The 18,550-nt window shown below is 41.1% G+C and overlaps 2 protein-coding genes across 2 annotated transcripts in view; both read right to left on the bottom strand.

Annotated features, from left to right (window-relative positions):
- Nucleotides 1-3,435: 3,435 nt before the first annotated feature.
- Nucleotides 3,436-15,298, bottom strand: epn3b (epsin 3b). Its single transcript, XM_042485556.2, has 11 exons — nucleotides 15,165-15,298; nucleotides 14,735-14,893; nucleotides 12,851-12,934; nucleotides 12,165-12,462; nucleotides 11,108-11,226; nucleotides 10,230-10,316; nucleotides 7,018-7,141; nucleotides 6,759-6,929; nucleotides 6,547-6,642; nucleotides 5,223-5,516; nucleotides 3,436-5,124 (listed from the first exon to the last, which is right to left on the bottom strand). The coding sequence occupies exons 1-11, from the start codon at nucleotides 15,231-15,233 to the stop codon at nucleotides 4,832-4,834; spliced, it is 1,794 nt and encodes a 597-aa protein (XP_042341490.2). The 5' UTR covers nucleotides 15,234-15,298; the 3' UTR covers nucleotides 3,436-4,831.
- mycbpap (mycbp associated protein) overlaps nucleotides 15,264-18,550 on the bottom strand; it is a 22,175-nt gene continuing 18,888 nt past the window's right edge. The window contains exon 21 of the mRNA XM_042485553.2: nucleotides 15,264-15,402. Within this exon, the coding sequence (XP_042341487.2) occupies nucleotides 15,390-15,402 (13 nt within the window). The 3' untranslated portion in view covers nucleotides 15,264-15,389. The remainder of the gene's footprint in view (nucleotides 15,403-18,550) is intronic.

Here is an 18,550-nt window from a genome sequence, read left to right as displayed (position 1 = left end):
AATGTATAGTGGTGTACACTTATGGAAGCAGCTGACAGGGACTTTATGACATTTTTGTCCCATTTAAAACACTAACCAATAGAGATAGATAGCTGCAGACAGCAATTGATGTTTAACCCTTTGAAACCTGAGCAAACTGGTTTGATTGTTTTTTTTGTTTTTGTTTTGTTTTTCTCAAAAATAAGGGGAGAAGGCAACGAGCAACTTAGTAAGACATGGCCCAAAAATGAGCAAAATAATGAGTGAAAAAAAAAAAACAGTAACAAAGATTACCTAAAAATAAGCAAAAAAGTAAACCACAAAAACACATAAGAAAATGTCTTATAAGAAGTGCTGGAGATAAATGTGTATATGTATTTATTTGATTATTATATTTTATTACATTTTTTGTGACAGTTTATTATATACAATTATTATAATTATAAATATAGATTTCTGGGAAATTTCCCCTATTTTTTGGATAATTTTCTAACAATCCCTGCTGTTTTTTTAGGTCATTTTCCTGGCACCTTTTGCCATTTTCCTGCAATTTGTGGGGCATTTCTTGGGGTCGCATAACTTGTGAAAGGCATCTGAACGCAGCAAGAAAAAAGTTGTCACTCCAGGTTTTAAAGGGTTAACTTAAATATGATAACATTTCTCTCATGTTTCACTCTTAGAGGTTCAGTTTGAGGTCATCTGAGTCCCTCTGTTCTGACTGTAGATGCGATGTTTGTCCAGTTCATTGCACTGCAGGTCCACAGAGTCTCTGATATTCTTTCACAAAAGAAAATATTCTGACACACTCTCACAATCAAATAACTCCTTCCTCCGCCAAATCAACGCCACATGGCAATGTTGCGAATCAAACGTGCAAACGAGCTGAATCTGGAGGTTGTGACTGAAGCCGTTTAGATCTACGATCAGACTGCACTTGATTTTGTTTGGACAGAAATGCCAGACTTTAAAGAGAAGGCAGAGTGTGTGAGTGTGTCTTGGGGTACGGGCATGATTGGATTTCCTCGATTCATTTAGTATGGGGGAACTGTGTGTATTTGACCTTTTGAGAGAATTTGTGGTTGTTTTTTAATTTATCTTGTGCAGCAACACATGCAGATGCACAGTGTACTGACAGCTGAGGATGGTTATATGTTTACTGGGTCCATTATGAATGAAAAAAATGGATGAAAGTTACCAGCCGACAGGCCTTCGGGATGGAAACTTCAGTCTTTCTTATATTTCAATACTTTGTCAAGGACAAGAAATCCCCACACCAAAGACTGCCTAGATTTTTCTCACAAGTCGGCAGAAAAGTGAACACCATTCTTCCAGGATTTTCCCTTATTTGATGTTTTGACGATGGTGGTGGAGAGTGCTAACACCGCGGTCAAAAATCTCCCATGGGTGTGTATTTGAATTGAGATCTAGCGACTTCAAAGGCCATGGCACAAAATTAACATCATTTTTACACTCATGTCACGCTGTCATGTCACTTATTTATTTGGTTTTTTTTTTCTTGTAATTTGTCAATCACCCAAACAACAGTTTTTTTCTGCACTCTGTCCTTCTGTCTCTACCTTTTTTCTTTTTTTATAATATGCCAAGCTTCTTTTTGATGTATTTGCTTTAGAAATACACGTGAGAGTATTTTTTCTTACCTGCCAGAGAAAAAGCACAGACTTCATCAGCATCCTTTGTTTAGAGAATATAAGGTGTAGCAGTAATCAGTGAGAGCAGCTGCTGCAGTTTTGAGCTGGATTACAGATAAAAAACGAAAAACACCAGCATGACTGGATATCAACTGTTACCGTGCAACACCTCTGCAGTAATTACAGCTGCTCTTTACAGAACTTCTTCTGTGAACATAAAGTGTACTGATTGCTGCTTTGCTTCACTAACATGTATAAAATCATCACTTCAGACTGAATAGCTACAAAGAAAACCTGCAGGGTGCAAAAAGGGCTACACATTGTGTCAATACTACCATCTTGTGGTCAACGAGTAAAATGGATCATATCAATGGCATCCTCTCCTCAGCATCATTTAAAACTCTTTCCTTGTTTTCTTGTGATATATGTTTGTGTTTGTGTTTGTTTGAGATGTGTACTGTCAACGACAACATGAAAACTATGTGACAGTGTGAGGGGGATAAAGGGATGAATCTACATGAAATTATTACCACAACCGTCAGCTCTCCTCAGCTTTACGGGGCTTCACAACAGTTTTATTCATTGTTTAGCCGTCCAACCCGCAACTCTGCTGTTCAGATTCACTCTAACTTCTCTTATAGTGTTATTTTCAGCCTCAGCAGGCAGCTTTTTAGCAAAAAGCCCCCAAAAGGCATCGCACACTAGCTGCTCACCAGCAAACAGCAGGCAGACACATTAAGTGACTAGCTTGATAACGTTAAGCAACAAAAGAGTCAGACATTACTTTATGAGGTGGGAAAAACCAAAAGCAGAGTTGAGAGAGTGTGAATATTGCACTTAAATTCATCAAGTGACCAGAAACACGACTCCAAATGAATAATAATGCTGCTTAACTAAGTAATTAATATACAGTACATATTACTGCTATCAAGCACACCATCAACTAAAAATATCGGTGTTGTTTTCACAACTTTTTACTGTCAAGTGGCCCAAAAAACTGCAGCTTTAAAAAATAGAGAAACACAGGAAGCTAGGATGTTACCCAAGATGCCACCAGCCAACAAAGAGGAGGCAGATTTTCGGGGGGGACTTGTTTCAGACACCTAACCTACTTCTAAAAGTCAGTCCAATGCTCACATTTCATAGGTAAGTGCCATATACACCTGATTTTGACAGGAGTTTGCAGCCTAACTCTACTGTATATGGGAACAGTTTACTAACATGAATTCAAATTGCTGGCTGCCGCTCACTTTGTGGCCCTCACATTTTAGCTGTTTAAACTGTAGTGTAAAAATCAGAGCCACGGGTAACCAGACTGGCGACTCATGTTTCATTATATCCCACACGTCAAGAGCTTTTGGTTTGGGTTTAAAAATTAAAGCACACAAGTGAACAAGTACACTAATGAGTAAATATGCACCTAAGTATATAGGCAAGTAGAGAAGTGAGCAAGTGTGCAAATATACACTGTGGGCACATGAGCAAGTACGCGGGTAGGCAAGAAGGCAAGGGAGCAAGTACACACGAGAAAGCAAGTAAGCACACAAACAAACAATGCCGTCATTGTGCTGTTATACGTACCTGATAATTTTGATAAATAATGTTGTTTTGCATTTTTACTGCAAAGAGCCCGGTGCTTTACTGTCTTCTATGTGACGATCAATTCTACTGTCTGTAGCACAAGTACAAAGAAGTCTGAATTAGTAAAGAACAGATATTACTGCACTTCGCATCACATTGTGTTGCATTCAGTGTGTCTGTAACAAAGCCCAAACCTCAACAACCAATCATCTGAACACTTTAGAGGTTATAATGCAAACACCATTCATTTATTGGTATAACATTTCATAATACTTTATAGGTATCATTCTGTTAAATACATATGTACTAAGCCTGTGTGTATCTATAGGCAGGCGTTTCACATTCAAGTCCAGGTTCAGTGCAGTGATGACCAGACGTCTCGTCTGCTCCTCACACTGAAGTAAAGGAGGAGCAGAGGAGCGGAGCTACTGCTCAGTACATCAGCTTATCATCTGTAATCAGTTTATCTTATTTCTACTCATCTTTCTTTTACTCCTCCCCTCTGATATATAAGTTCTTGGCATCCCTCACTTTTATGCTCATATCTGACACGAAATCATTAATCTCCCTGTTGTTTTATCCATATACAAATGCTTTTCCATTCACTAATTCGCTTGAATTTCACTGGAGGAGGGACAGAGCAGTCTCCCTGAGGTCCTCCTTCATTTCGCCAATATGTACCAGCCAGGAATGCATTGTGGGTCAGCTGTAGAGACAGGCACGCGGGTCCGATAGGGTACAATCAGTGATCAGTTTAGGTCCAGATTGAGACAGTAAGGTTTAGCTTAGGCTGGTGTAGTCCAGTTTTGAATCCACCTGAATCCTCTCGGGGCGACTACGACAAATAAAGTGACTAACTTAGGATGCTGTTGAGCTTGCAAGGTAACGAGGCGATGCAAAATAGATATCACGTTTATGTGGGAAGGAATACCTGAGTCAATTAGTTCTTGAACAGTGCTGAAATGCTGTCTTGAATCTAACACTTTTGGGCTTTTTCAAGCAATTCAATTGTGCCAACAAAGCTCAAGACACTATTTGACTCTTCAGAAAAAAGAGGATTTATTTGAAGAACTCGTCTGAGGTGCTCGGCGGAATAGAGTAGTTGGGGCCTCGGGGGTGGGATGCATTCATGCTTTTGTCGGTGAAGCAGCAGCGGTAAGGATCCTGGTGAATCTTGGTGGACAATCAAAGTTTGTGGCTTCTTTACGATCTTCTAAAGGAACAGTTCTGGCTCTGTGGGTGCTCGGAGTTGTCGCTGTGGGTGGGGAAAAGGCATCGAAGGGACTGTTGATACACCCTGTTAGTTTGGTGTTGTGTGCATGTTTGTGTCTATGCACCCTTAAGTGCGCCTGAGTGCATGTGTGTGTGTGTGTGCGTGCGTGTGCGTGTGAGAGAGAGAGCTTTTCTTCAAGAGTTCAGGTTATATAGCAGCTGATGTGTCTTTAGACACAAATACATCCAGTCTGAGTTGTATCCACTTCAAGTGTGCACAATGACATCAGACCAGGATCCGCAGTCCAGTTCAGGCTCATTTAAACTAGTCTCGTTGTAGTCGGCATAGATTATTCCAAAAAAAGAGTCCATCCTATCGTCTCCCTCTGCAGATGAGAGCTGAAGAGCTCTCAGAGGAAGGGGTTGTGGCTGTGTGTCTGTGACTGAGTGCGCTGCGCTGGTCGTGGAGAAAGGGGGAGCAGGGGCTGTGGGAGGTTGGAGGGAAGGTCCAGGAGGCCGGCGGGAGGTTGTGTGAGAGAGGAGGGGAGGATGGGTGGCTGGTGGTGCAGAGGGAGGGGTAGTGAGGGGCTGTAAGAGAGCATGTGGGGGGGCAGTGGGGATGTTGAGGATGGTCGCATTTGGTTGAGGGTGAGGCGAGGCTGGTCGCAGTGAAAGGGGTTGGTGGGAGACGGAGCACTCAGACCTGGGAAGACAGAATTTGGTGGGTGAAAAAACTTGTTAAATTATACCACAGTAATGTTTCTGCAACAATAGTATGCAAGCTCCTGAACAGTTAGTTACCTGAGAGGAAGGGGTTGTTGTGCGTCTTGCTAGGAGGGTTGGAGGGTATCAGAGCGTCTAAATTGACCAGTGAGGCCCCTGTAGGTCCCAAGAAGGCTTCTGGGGTTCGACAAACACGTGTAGGTGGGGCACTGAGCGGGGGTGCTAGCCGGGACAGATCAAACATCTCAGGGCTGGACGACTCTCGTCCATTGACCTGGGGTTTCACAGGAGGGTCGGTCCCGAATGGATCTGGCTTCGAATCTGCTCCAGTAAAAGGGTCGGACTCTGCCTTTACCCCAAACAGCTCTGCATCTGCATCAGGTACAGGAGAAAAGTTACAATATGATATAATATCGTATGTATGATTACTCCAGTGTATAATCACCTGAAAATAAGAATTGTGTTTTTGTGAAGTTACAATGAATTGTTTATATATATATATATATATCTACATAGGGAGCGGGTCTTCGTCTACAGGGATCACCATGTTGCGATGCCATGTTTCTACAGTAGCCCAGAATGGACAAACCAAACATTGGCTCTATACAGGGCCATCTGCTTTTTTGCATCGGCAATTGTAGTTAGCAGCCCTCCGCTATGAGAGTGTCGGAAAAAAACGGGATTTGTAATGCAAAACTTCTTTATTCTGGGTTTTAACTAGTTTTAATCACCAGGTCCATTTGTTTTGGAGCAGAAGAGACCTCTGCAGATATTTTGCAGACACTGAAGAAATTCTAACTGGTTTCAGCTGCTTACAATCTGCAATCCTCACTGCTAAATGCCACTAAATCCACCTTAATCTTACACACTGTTCCTTTAAAAGATAATTATTGAGGGGATATGATGCAAAATGGGTGATAAAGTATCCCAACATAAAGTGCACAGTACTTCAGTATCAATATCAGTAATATAATTGGAGTTTGTTACCGTGCTACTGTATTAGATTTCATTATTGTACAGGTGTTTTTGTTGCTGGAACATTTAATGCATTGCAGTTCAATACATACATGTGAGTTAATCAATCTGAATCCCAGGAAATTCAAAAACTTAATTTCCTGCACTCTGGTGAAGTTTTGTGCACAAAATTATGTTTGAAATGTGGTAGAAAAAAACATAAGTGAAAGGCGAAAGGTGACGATTCATAATATAAGCATAAGGTACAATGGAACACTTTCTGTTTTATCTACATGAAGTCATCTTGTGTGTACAGTCTATCAGTCTACCTTTTGCGGCAAAAGTTTTTCCCTTTCAAACCACTGTCCCCGCAGGGGACTTATTGCTTCAGTAAGATGAAATGTAGAGTTAAATCTACAGTGCATCTGGCTGTGTTGAACTGCACTACCTGTAGGACTAGCAGGTTGAGGGGAGGACACTTGAGGAACCTCTTGTTTAGGATTCTCCTCTTCCTGTGCAGCGAACGGATCTTTTCCATCTCCACCTGCGTGTCAAAACAAAAACAGTACAATCTTAAGCAGAGTGCAGCACTTACATTTTTGTTTGACAGATATTATGATGTGTATAAGTTTTGATAAGGCTGGTGTTTCCGAAAGGAACCTCCGTCTGTTGGGCTGTCCCACGCATGAGTGACAGGACTGGAGGAGACAGGCGCTGCTTCCCAGGGGTCTGTGTGAGAGTCGGCACATGGAGCCCAAGGGTTGGTCGCATTGGAGGATGAAGGAGGGGCCGTCCAAGGGCTGCCAATCACAGGAGTGCTGGAGTGGACCGCTGTGGCACAGAGGAAAAACCCAAAACTTTGTGTGAAGCATAAAAGCACACAAGCTCATAAAATAGGTGTCTGTGATGAGCCACCTACCTACAGAGTCCCAGGGGTCAGAGGTGATGTCACCGGTGGGTTGGGCAGAGTTCCAAGGGTCACTAGGCTGAGGTGGGACCTCAGATGAGGGGCCAAATATGTCGACCAGGTCCAACATGGCCGACTACAGAGGGAGACAAAAACCTTTCTGTAAATCTGTTTTTAAAAAATGTCAGGTTTCTGTCACTGGAAGAGTTTGTGAACCATAAAAGACTTTCACTAAAAGATAAAGTATAAGGAGGAGAGTACGGGGACTGATATAGTTACTGTGATTGTACAATACGACAATTACTTTAAAATAACATTTATACACTCAGCTTGGAAGAGTGTAACTAGGCTGTCTGTGAAGTAGACAGATGCAAATACTTTTGAAATTGGTGCTACATGACCAGAGAAACCAGAGAAAATGGGCTGTGGCATTGGCGCTTACTCAAGTGGTAGAAAACCTACAACTACCAGAATGCACTGTGCCACACCGAACCAGTAAAGGCTCCTACTGATGGATGGCATAATGTGAGTTTGGCCATTTTGACACAGAAAACAATATGGCGGCCAGGTAACAACAATCTCATTTTACAATCAAACAGTACACTAAAAAATGTTTCTGAAAACCACTGACTCGAGAGATAGGCAACTAAATAACAGAATCTTAGTTCATATTTGATCAACACTAATCAGACTTACTGTTTGATCTCACTTTTTTTCAGCCTCCATATTTACAATACAGGAGACAGTATGGCACTCACTATCTGTTCACAAATTCTCATATAATGGCTAAACAGGGCAGTTATGGTTTCATTTCAGGTGAAAAATTGGCAATATAGTGATAGAATCTTGATTTTTAATACATCAGTGCTTCCTAGTTTGGCCGTTAGTTCAGAGTTTAATCTGACTTCAGAGATAGGGGGAAGCAGCACCCTCTCTATATCCGCTTCTATATTAAGCTATACAGCTGGCACACAGAAATGCAGAAGTACGATCTGTAATTGGAACAACAGCCTCATGCATCAGATTTGAGCTTTGAGATGACCAAAAAATCTGGGTGCTGGTAACATGGAGGGAAATTTACCACAGTTCATTTACACATACTATTCATATAATATTGATATAAATCTGGTCGAAAATGGGCAAAGTATTATTTTAAAGCTGCTGAAACAGGACTGGTGGTGTGTCTGTGAATCCACCAGAAGAGTAAACTATGCCGGAAATGTTTTCCTCATGCTGTGTCAGTTATGACTTAATCACAGTCCATGTATCTCCAAAACTGTACTTCTTTGTCCCAAAGCTGAAAACTAACGGAAGTTGATGTTTTGGAGGTACATGGTTTTGACAGAACAGTGACAATATACTGCAGTCACACTGACAGTAATTTGTATGTGCATTTACCAGGGAACGGTTAGCTCACTTTAAATTACAAATATGTTGTTTCATTTGAACATAAAATGCACAATGTTTTACTGCCACTGTACTGAAAGCGCACAGTCATAACAGCCAGGGCTTTTTAGGTGTGAGATATATAATCATTAATTCGGCTGATTAATATATGAGAAAGCCAAAACTAGGTAACACAGTTGAAAACCAGATTATGAGATTACATGACATCATGCAAAAATGAAAAGTGCTTGAGGGGATTCATAAACTATTTTTCAGGCTGCATCTGGACTCCCCTCTTTAGATGACTGCAGCAGTTGGCAGAGCAGTGACTCACAGTGGAGTAGACAGCAGTGCAGTCTGGTGATAACTGTTTAACCTTAAAATACCCTGAACATATGGTATCAACACGGATATTCACATTGTGTACATACAGTACAGTATAGACACAATATGGACATAACAAAAAAATGTAACAGAGGCAGCCTTACTTCATCAATCGTAAGCCTTTCGGTGATTTAAATGCAAAATGAACTAAAGGTTACAATGTAGGGATGCATGATAATATTGGAACATCATCAGTATCATCAGATACTGATTTTCAAATGAAATATCAGAATCACACAATATGCTGATTGTGCGAACATCACAACCCTTTTTTTCTTTTAAGAATTAAGCAAACATGTACAGAACATCAACCCTAAGCTGAAGTATTTGTCTTATTTTGCACAATGAATGAATATTACATACACTGAAAAGCATTGTATGTTATGTCTCCATCTCCTAGTGGGCTATCAAGCATGATATATGCATAATATGATGTTATTTCCATGACAGAGGAGACTTGATGATGATGTAATGATAAAATTACGTGGGGAAAAATGTGGATTTATTGATATTGGTGTCAGTTGTCAGACATATCAGTTGTTATGTATCTGGATAATGGATATCTGCAAAAAAACAAAAAATCATGCATCCCTACAAAAATAGCATAAACCTTCCTTTTAAAAATACAGGTGTATATATGGACTTGGTCCTAGATTCTGAATTCAATTAGAGAGAAGTAATAGATGTAATTTAAAGAAGCAACTTTCAAGAGCTATTATAACAAGTGCGGTATTGCTATAGTTTTTTCTTTTTGTTTCCAAATACCATTAACCATATCTACTGGGGAACTTAAAGCATTTCATCTTGCTACACCCATTGCACATTTTACAATAAGGCATCAAATAAAAGGTCAGAAATTAAATGTCACATTTGAATGTGTAATGATACAAGACATTATGATAAATAACATGTATCTGACTGTAAATATGTCAGGAATTACAGAGAACCACTGGGAAGCTCACGTTAACTGTTTTTCCCTGGTCTTTATTTCCACAGCAGCAGAAAGTACCAGGATTTCTACGATAACGTGACAAATTACAAGCCATGAGCACGTTTACATAAGACCGCTGGTGACTCTGATTGGCTTGTTGACAGGCCAATGAGTAAAGGGGCTGGTGTGCAACATGATAAGGAGTATGCTTTCAGGGAAATGTCATGCTGAGCTCAAGGTTAGACAAGACAAAGTCATTATCATTCAGCAGGCACCTCCTTCTCCTCTCTCAGCTCTTCAGCGTTTCTCTCTCAAACCTCCCTCATTATGCTGATCTATGTCTTTTTGTCTCGTTTCCCTCCCTATCCCACAGTCCGCACTATAAACTCCACTTCATTCTCTAAATGCCTGCCAAAAAAACCACCTACAAATGCACCCGCCCACCTCTCCATGCAAACACATGCACTCATACAGCACGCATGCACCCACACTCGTACTGTACAGCACATTTTAAAAAACTCACCTCCTGTGTCCCCGACTGACTCTCTCTCCTGCTCTCATCCAGGGCCTTCTGTAACAGAGACTCGTCTCCTTGGCGACAGCACTGCTCCTGCAGGGGCGGCATCGTGACATCATCAATATTACCGCAACGGCAATGAGCGTGGATGCACACAAACACACACACACACACACACACACACACACACACACACACACACACACACACACACACACACACACACACACACACACCAGCGTTAGTGAAACAGTCGTCGGTTTGGCCCAGCAAAACGAAGGCAGCGCTGGTGGCTTTTTTGTGCTGTTGAAATATTTAGTTGACAAAGAGCAGAGGCTGCTTCAGAGCAAGAAAGAGTGCAGAGGATGTTTTATATGTAGACGTTTCTTGTGTGAGAAAAAAGAGATTTTGTTTGAGGGCCAGTGGGAGATACAGAAGAAGTCCTGGAGTGGCACAAACTGGCTCAGGAAGGAAAAAAAGTTAGGAGGAAAGACACTGAGTGGTTACAAAGAAGTTAAGCTGTAAGAGCCGTATCATGCAGGAGAGGGTTAATACATGCTGACACAGAATAGTAAGGAGCGAGGTGTGTTTCTGTGTGTGTACCTGCTTGTGCTCCTTTTGGCTTAAGGCTTAAAGCAATCTGTGGTTGTGTGTCTTCATCCATCTCTATGGTAACAGGGGAAGGAAGGGCTAGCTAGATGAAGGTGGGCGAATGTTCAGAGCGTTTGTATCAACATTTTCATTATTGGAATCATCAAGAGGCAATGAGACATGTGTGGCTCAATTGCAGGGGTAGAGTGTGTCTGTGTAGTGAGGGTACGCTGTCACACACTTTAAGAGATTACACATTATCATATTATGTGTGTGTGTGTGTGTTGTTTTACCTTCTGACTCTCCTCCCTGCTCATGGCTAAAGCCAGCTGGAGCTGCAGCTCCTCCTCGCCGCTCGTCTGAGGTCGAGCCTGCTCCAGGTCTGAGGCAGCACGAGGAGACGAGGACGAGGCTGGAGGGAATAAGTGAAGGAGTTTTTGAGGGAGGAAGCAGTGACAGAGCGTGAGGAGAAATGGTCAGATTGACGTGGGGGTGCATGAGAAGATGCACGGAGCACAGGAAGTGTGGGGCTGATTTGAATATTTTCAGGCCTACGCTGCAGTATTGATAATCTACGTGGTGGACTGTCCACAGTGTCCATCTACAGCACAAACTGCATTTCATCAGGGATCAGCCTGAATACAAGTGTGCATTTTAACACACTTAAGCTTATCATTGCTCCAGATAAGTTCAGACTTGAAGCTTTATGAAAAGATTCAGCTTAGGTGTCAAGCCTATAACTTTACTGTTTTGTTTCGCTCTTATGGCGTCGTTTTCAGACGCAGCGGGCAACTTGTGGTTGTGGGAAATGGTTGTGCAATTAATGGAGCAATTAATGTACATTGCAAAACAAGTTTTTTCTCTTGTAAAACCATGAAAAACTGTTTGAAAAGACTTCAGATTATACATCTCAGATAAGTTCAGACAAATAAATCTTACTTTTGTGTCGCTTTTTAAAGTCTGTGGAAGTTTGAAAGCAGACTGGGCTTATTGTTGCGCCTTGTAGTTGAGTAAAAAACACCCACTATAAGCACACAAGGCTGTACAAATCCATTGTACACTTCCTTGCTAAGCACCAAACAGCAGACAGACATTGTTGGCGACTAATTTAGCTAGAGATTAAGATATTTCCTGAGTTGGAGAAAGTCAGTATTGGACTTATATTCATCAGGTGATCAGAAACACACCTCCAAATGCTGATGTTGCTCTGTAATTGCTGGATGAGTAAATAAGCAACTGATTGCTAACAAGTCCGCCATATCAATTTAAAAGGTGATGATATGTCAAAGTGTTTGCACCTTTCTTCTGCCCTCATTCAGCTAAAAAAGTTTAAATACTCACAATACTCACAGTTAAAGGAGGACGGAGAGCCTCTGGAGCGGCTGAACTCCTCCCCGTACAGCACAGCCATGCTGGGCTGGCTTGTTCGTCTGCCTGGGTGGTAAGATGGGGGTATCCCTCCATACACCCCCCCGCCCCCTCCGCTACCTCCCCCAGCCATTCGCTCCTTGGTCTTTAAGGCTTGACTCCTCTCTTGTCGAAGCCGCTCCTCGTCACGGAGGAGACACACCAGTTGGCGTGCTTTTTCTCTAACGTTGGCCCCCTGATCTCTGCCGTCACGGTCTACGTACTGGAAGTCACGTAGCGTCTGAACCACATGTAGACAAAAGATTTTCATGATCTTTTAGAGACAAACTTGAACTTTTAAAAATGTGCAATCAAAGTTTGGTTAAGAAGATGCAGGAAAACCTCAATAATCTGATCCTCAGGAATGTTATTCATTCAGCGTATATATTAGGAAATTATAGTTTGCTCATTGTTTTTTAAAAAATGTTACTCCTTGCATTTTCATCTTGTGAATTTTTTATTAGAATGTATTTTACATTTGCTGATTATATTTTATTCTTTAAGATAAGGTCACTACTAAGAGAGGTGGTTGCCAAGGTAACACTCATGACAATCCAAATAAACAATACAGCCGCTCTGTGCCGAGGTGCTCAGATTGCTGAGGTTCTCCTCTTGTTGCAGTCCAGTACCTGAATAGTGAAGGCGTTCTCACGGCACTGTTGGGCCACTCTCTCTGACCCTGTCTTCAGCAGGTAATCCAACAGAGTCAGAGCCTGGAATTAAATGCTGGTTACAACACTGTGTGCCAAAATTGCCAAAAACACATTAACATTATCAAATAGATCCACTGCAAAGGGACACATGCAACGAGATGGATACATGAAAGAATGGCTTAAACAAAACTAAGAGTCTATAGCTATGCCAGTGGCTCAGTGAGGCTGAATTCAGCTAAATGCTAATGTCAGCATACTAACATGCTTGCAATGATAATGCTAGGTTGTCAGTGTTTACCTGGTGTAATGTTTACCCATAAACGGTATAATAAAGATGGACGACATGACAGCGCCCAACAGTGCAGCCAAAACATCTTGATTGCCCCCTGGTGGCTGGCTGCAGCACAGGCAATAAACCCTTTAATACTCAAAGTACATGCCCAATAAATTCTTCCCATAATTCAGTTTCTGTCATTTAAGGTAGTTCTTATCACCATGGCTTAAGTTTGGTTTTAATCAGTTATTTGATTAAAAAAAAAAAAGGTTTGATTCGATTGAGATGAATGACAACTGCGAGTGCCAAACGGTGTGCTCGCATTCAATGATGCTGCTCACATATGGTTGGACTGGTGTTATGCGGGACTTGATACCGTGGAGATCACTACTGCACAGACTGTGGCTCATTGATTTATTAAGAAAACCTGGACACAGTATGGTGGCGAGACCCATTCATTCCTTAAAGAGCAGCTCAGTGGCACGTGAAGCAAAAAACGCTCTATTTCCACAGTCTGAATGTCCCCTGATCTTCTGCTTTACGGGGCCAACACAGCATGTGCACCAGAGACTTCCACTGGCAGAGTGTCTGACTTCCAGTTCAGCACTCTGAGAGCTTGAGTGGCAAGCAAATGATTTAATTTTTCGTCTCTTCCTGACTTTCCAAATGTTATAGGACTGAATGGATTAAATCTTGATAGTGAAACAAGTGTTTTTGCTGAGGTTTTGACGCTCACAAAAACTTATCCACTGAATCACAGACGTCTCCTTTCCATTGTAAGTCAATGGGAAAAAGTCTTTCTGGGCCCCATGGCATCACATGATGGAACCGGATAGTGTAATTCCACTTTTGGCCACTTTGTAAAATTTGCGTCAAAGAGCAGCGCACTTCCTGGTGTCTTGCTCTGGCTTCAAATGACATCACCAGCACAAAATGGCATATTGTGCTGCTGAATATTTATGCTTCATTTTTGTACAGTGGGAGGAAATGGAGATGCTTCATCCATTTTTACATGCAGTCTGTGTGTTTTCTATGTTCACTATGTTGGTTTAACATGTTAGTATGCTAACATTTGCTAATTAGCAATAAACACAAAGGAAAGTTGAGGTAAAAAAAAACATTATTTAGGATTAAGATGTCAACCTAATGGTGGAAAAGTCAGAGGATCACCAAAGTCAGCAAGATTGTCTGGGCACTATGGATATCTGTACCAAATTTTGTGCCAAGACTTAAACTAGATGCTGAGATATCTAACAGGAGTAGTGAAAACTTTGACCTGTTGGTGGCACCACAGGAAAAGTCATGAATCATCACTTTCATAAGAATATATCCTCTAGAGACCCTGACCATTAGTTCTAAATTTAATGGCAATCCCTTTGATCGTTTTCACGATATTTCACTCTGAACCACAAATGTCAACCTCAGAGAAGAAAGTAATAAATTATTTAAGAGGCTGAAGGTGAAGGGCGGGAAGTGGTGGTGGTGAGTGGTCAGCAGTCACAGGGATGCTAAACAAGCAGTTAGAGTAGGCTGGTAGAAAGGAAGAGAAACCTGTAAAATCTGACAGAAATCTGTCATAAAGTCACCTTGTAGACATGCCTCCAATTCTTGCCGCTGTCGTTGAGGCGTTTCCACACCATGCCCATGACCTCGGCAAACGCCACTACGTTGAAGGTCAAGTCAGCAATCTCTGACATGAGAGATGAGGACGGGCCCCATGGATCATTCGAGGTGGCCTCGCGAACCTACACATCACCAGCAGAGGAAAAAAAGATCTCAATTTCTTCTCATATTTACATTTCATGCATGTTTTCTTTTATCCAAACTAAATGTATCATAAAAAGTGTGCAGTTAAAAAGTGTCATATTTAGAACAGAGGGGTCAAGATAAAGAAGCTGTTCAGAGTTTTGTTCTGATGTGACATCTGTGTTCATTTAAAGAAGTTTACCCTCCTCAAAGTCTAACACACGAAGCCTCTGCACTACGACACTTAATAACACTGTTTATTTACACTACCTTGATCTCTGCTTCGGAATAGTTGTGCACAATATTCTTCACCTGCCGGCGCAGGGCTGAGGTTGTCATGGTGATCGGAGGATGTAGAGGGATAGAAAGTGGAAAAAAAATTAAAAAAATAAAACACTCAACAGGTGAAGAGAGGGGGGTGAGAGGGGAAACGTGGACTGGAGGAGGAGAGGAGAGGTAGCTATGGCAATGAAGGCTCCTCTTCTCTGTCAGGAGTTACAGGACGCCCCTGTAGGAAAGAGATGGAGAAAATTTATGACTAAAAATAAAATTTTGTAGTAACTTTACATCATTCTTGCCCCTTTAGGACTGATTCATTTTGCAAATTCATTCAATCAAAAATCCCCACTCTGTCAATGGATGGGACATTCTGAGCCTCAGCACAGTTTAAAACAGCACTTCAGCGCTTTGGGGTGTAAAAATTAGGTGTAACGTTGCGATGGAAATATCAATGCTGAATACTACAACTTAAGCCCTGAATTTTTTACTCTGTATTTGTTTACATTAAAGTTAACTGACAACCATTAAAAGTATGTCAGATAGAGAACCCCAGTAATATCCATTAGCATTTCAGCACCTCCGGCTCCCTTGTCTCAAAATCAATGGGTTATGTAAATGCTTTTTGGTTAGAAGCCTTAAATGATGTCTGGGGTTAACACATGCTGAAGAACATTCACGTTTTGTTCTACGCCAATGGTTCTATGACATAAAATACTTTATTAAATGCTCCACTCACAAACTTTGAAGCTTTTATGTGCCTTTAAAACCAAAACAGTTGCTAACAAGCGGCTAAATGAGACATATGTCATCATGCTGAACCGGTCTGAACACAGCTTTACTCTCCCACATAGTGATTTAGCATTAGCTAGCTTTCATGATTGCACAAGAATTTATGGGTAACAGTTGGCTTATTATTTTGGTTTTGTAGCCTAATGTAAATTAAATGGAATTTATAAATAGGCCAGTTTATATGCACTATATGTTAAAATTGATAATTAATGATTTTTTAACACATTGTAACTTTTAAAATATTTTATTTTTAAAATAAATGAATAATTAAAAGTAATTTAAAGAAAAATAGTTTAAGTTTAAATTAAACTTAAAATATCAAGCAGTAATTCTGCAGCCCTCCCGTAGCAACACTGAGGACACAGACCTCCTGCGAAAGACCGAGAATGTAAAGACAGTTATCACTGGATTACTTTGATACTGAACAAAATTTTTAAATGTTATAATTTTTCTCAGTGATTTCGGACTCTTTATGAAAATGCTAACAGGCTCGTGTTTAACATGCATAATGTTTACCAGGTTCAAGCAAAGTGGAGGGCATGTACATCCAGAAAACTTTTACAGGTGTTGGGGCAAGAATCAGACAGGCAATCCACACACTATCAAAAGCTCCCAGTAATTTTTATTTGTGCAACGTTTCAATGTCACAAAGATCTTTGTCAGGCTTTTTCAAATCATGATCACAGACACAACAAGACACAAACACATTCATCTCTCAGGTGATTGTGATCTGCCTGATTAAAAATCAATCCACCCTCAGGCTGAAACAATCAGATACCCAATGTGGGAGTGTCAGAGAGAGCCATTCAGCTCTGCTCTGACTTGCCCAATCTGATTGTCTCAGCCTAAGAGTGAACTGACTCTCAATGAAACAGATCATAATCATGAGAAATTAATGTGTTTGTGTCTTGCTCTGCTTTGTGATGATCAGAAAATGCCTGATGGAGATCTTTGTTATTTTGAAACGTTGCACAAATAAAAGTTACCAGGCGGTTTAAAGACAGTGTGCAGATTGCCTGTCTGATTCTAACCCATGTTTACCATCTTAGTTTAGCTTGTTAGCATGCTAACATTTGCTAATGAGTTGCTAGTTCATCCTGAGGGGAACATGAACGACATTGCCATCCACAGCTCTGCACTGCTAGCTTCAAGGTAAAAGCTGCACTCATTGATTTATTTCTTTGCTATTTACGTCAGTATGAACACACTGAGTGATACAAATAGTGACTGAATGAGTGGCTCACAATTGGTCCCCGCTCAGGAAGTAGGTCATACAAAAGCTCTGGCACTCAGGTGTCTGATGAAGCTTCTTGGCAGCTTAATTTATTCAGGCCAACACACACATGCAGCAGCTTGTGTGCACACAGACACACTCACAACCTATTTTTCTCTTCCAAATTCATATTTCAGAGAGGACACAAGGGATTCGATCATTAAGGGTTCCTGTGATACTTCTCCCTCTGCCTGCAACTACACCCTCAGTGACACACAGAGCAAACTTAACTCACTAAACCAAAGCTGAACGAGGGTGACCTCCTGGTCTAAACCTCTCCTCATCACTCATCAACTCACTAGACAAAGTTACATTTTGAATTACACGGTAAAGCCTGTTTGAAGATTTTTTACCCTGGGTGCCTCAGGGAATCATCTGCGGCTAACAAAATCACCACAGAGAGTTTGTCTGTAAACCTGACATACTTAAGTTACTTCTGACTGATCATACCTCCAGTATGTTTGCATGATAATGCATTTTTCAGTTAGGGATACATGGTTGCGTTTAAAGACAAATGTTCACTTACTGTAAAGCTGCTTGCAGAATTTGTAAAAAAAAAAAAAAAAAGTGCTGCTGCACCTTGGATTTTTGGATTTTGTTCATGCGGGAGAAACCACACACATGAATTCCTTTACTCATTTTAATAATAACTTATTATAGACTATTTTATGTTTGCACTGTGCAGCTGTAGTATGAAAGAAAATATATATTAAAAATATACAATGGATTGTACTCGGTGTTGGCACATGCTCAGAAAAAACTTATAGGGAACAGATGCATATAAATGTGATGAGCACATCCTTGCGTTTGACTGAGCTCCTTGATGCATTTGGCTCAGAATAAAAGAACATTATTAACAGACTGTAAATGCTGTAATTATGATGACTATCAATGAGTATATTTAACAATTATTGACTTTTTAAAGACTCTTGTGTGTTGTTTTCAAATTGTCACTGTCCACTGCTGCAGTTCGCAAAGGCTGTCACACTGAAACATGTCACAGGATGCCTCATCCTGCCGAAACGCAAACATCAGCAAAAGCACAGAGGAACTGAGATGCACGCAGCAGGGATACAGAAAACTCTGAGTTGAGGACGAGTCTGAGAGTGTGTGCATGTGCGAGAGAGAGAGAGAGAGAGCGAGGGAAGGGAGGGCATAAAGAAGAAAGTGAAGCTCAGCAACTTCATTCAGTATCAGCTTTCTGCAAAATCATCTTCAGCTTTGTGTTCGGACACAGACACACACACACACAAAGGTTATCAAAGGCTGCTGCTGTCTCCTGCATGACGTGTTTAAAACTATTGCTCTTTTGATC

The sequence above is a fragment of the Plectropomus leopardus genome, chromosome 3 (assembly GCF_026936395.1).
Source record: "Plectropomus leopardus strain MGB_pleo_1.0 chromosome 3, ASM2693639v1, whole genome shotgun sequence".
Classification (NCBI taxonomy): domain Eukaryota; kingdom Metazoa; phylum Chordata; class Actinopteri; order Perciformes; family Serranidae; genus Plectropomus; species Plectropomus leopardus.
Note: the sequence above shows the minus strand (reverse complement) of the source record. Positions and strands in the feature narration are given on the sequence as shown.

Bases quoted from the DNA above. Each gene is read 5' to 3' on its own strand.
- epn3b (XM_042485556.2), bottom strand. From the start codon at position 15,233: ATGACAACCTCAGCCCTGCGCCGGCAGGTGAAGAATATTGTGCACAAC. The intron at 6,930-7,017 runs GTAGGTGGCTCA...TCTGTGCCACAG, and splicing joins TGACCCCTGGGACTCTGTAG to CGGTCCACTCCAGCACTCCT. The intron at 6,643-6,758 runs GTTCCTTTCGGA...TTTGACACGCAG, and splicing joins GGACAGCCCAACAGACGGAG to GTGGAGATGGAAAAGATCCG.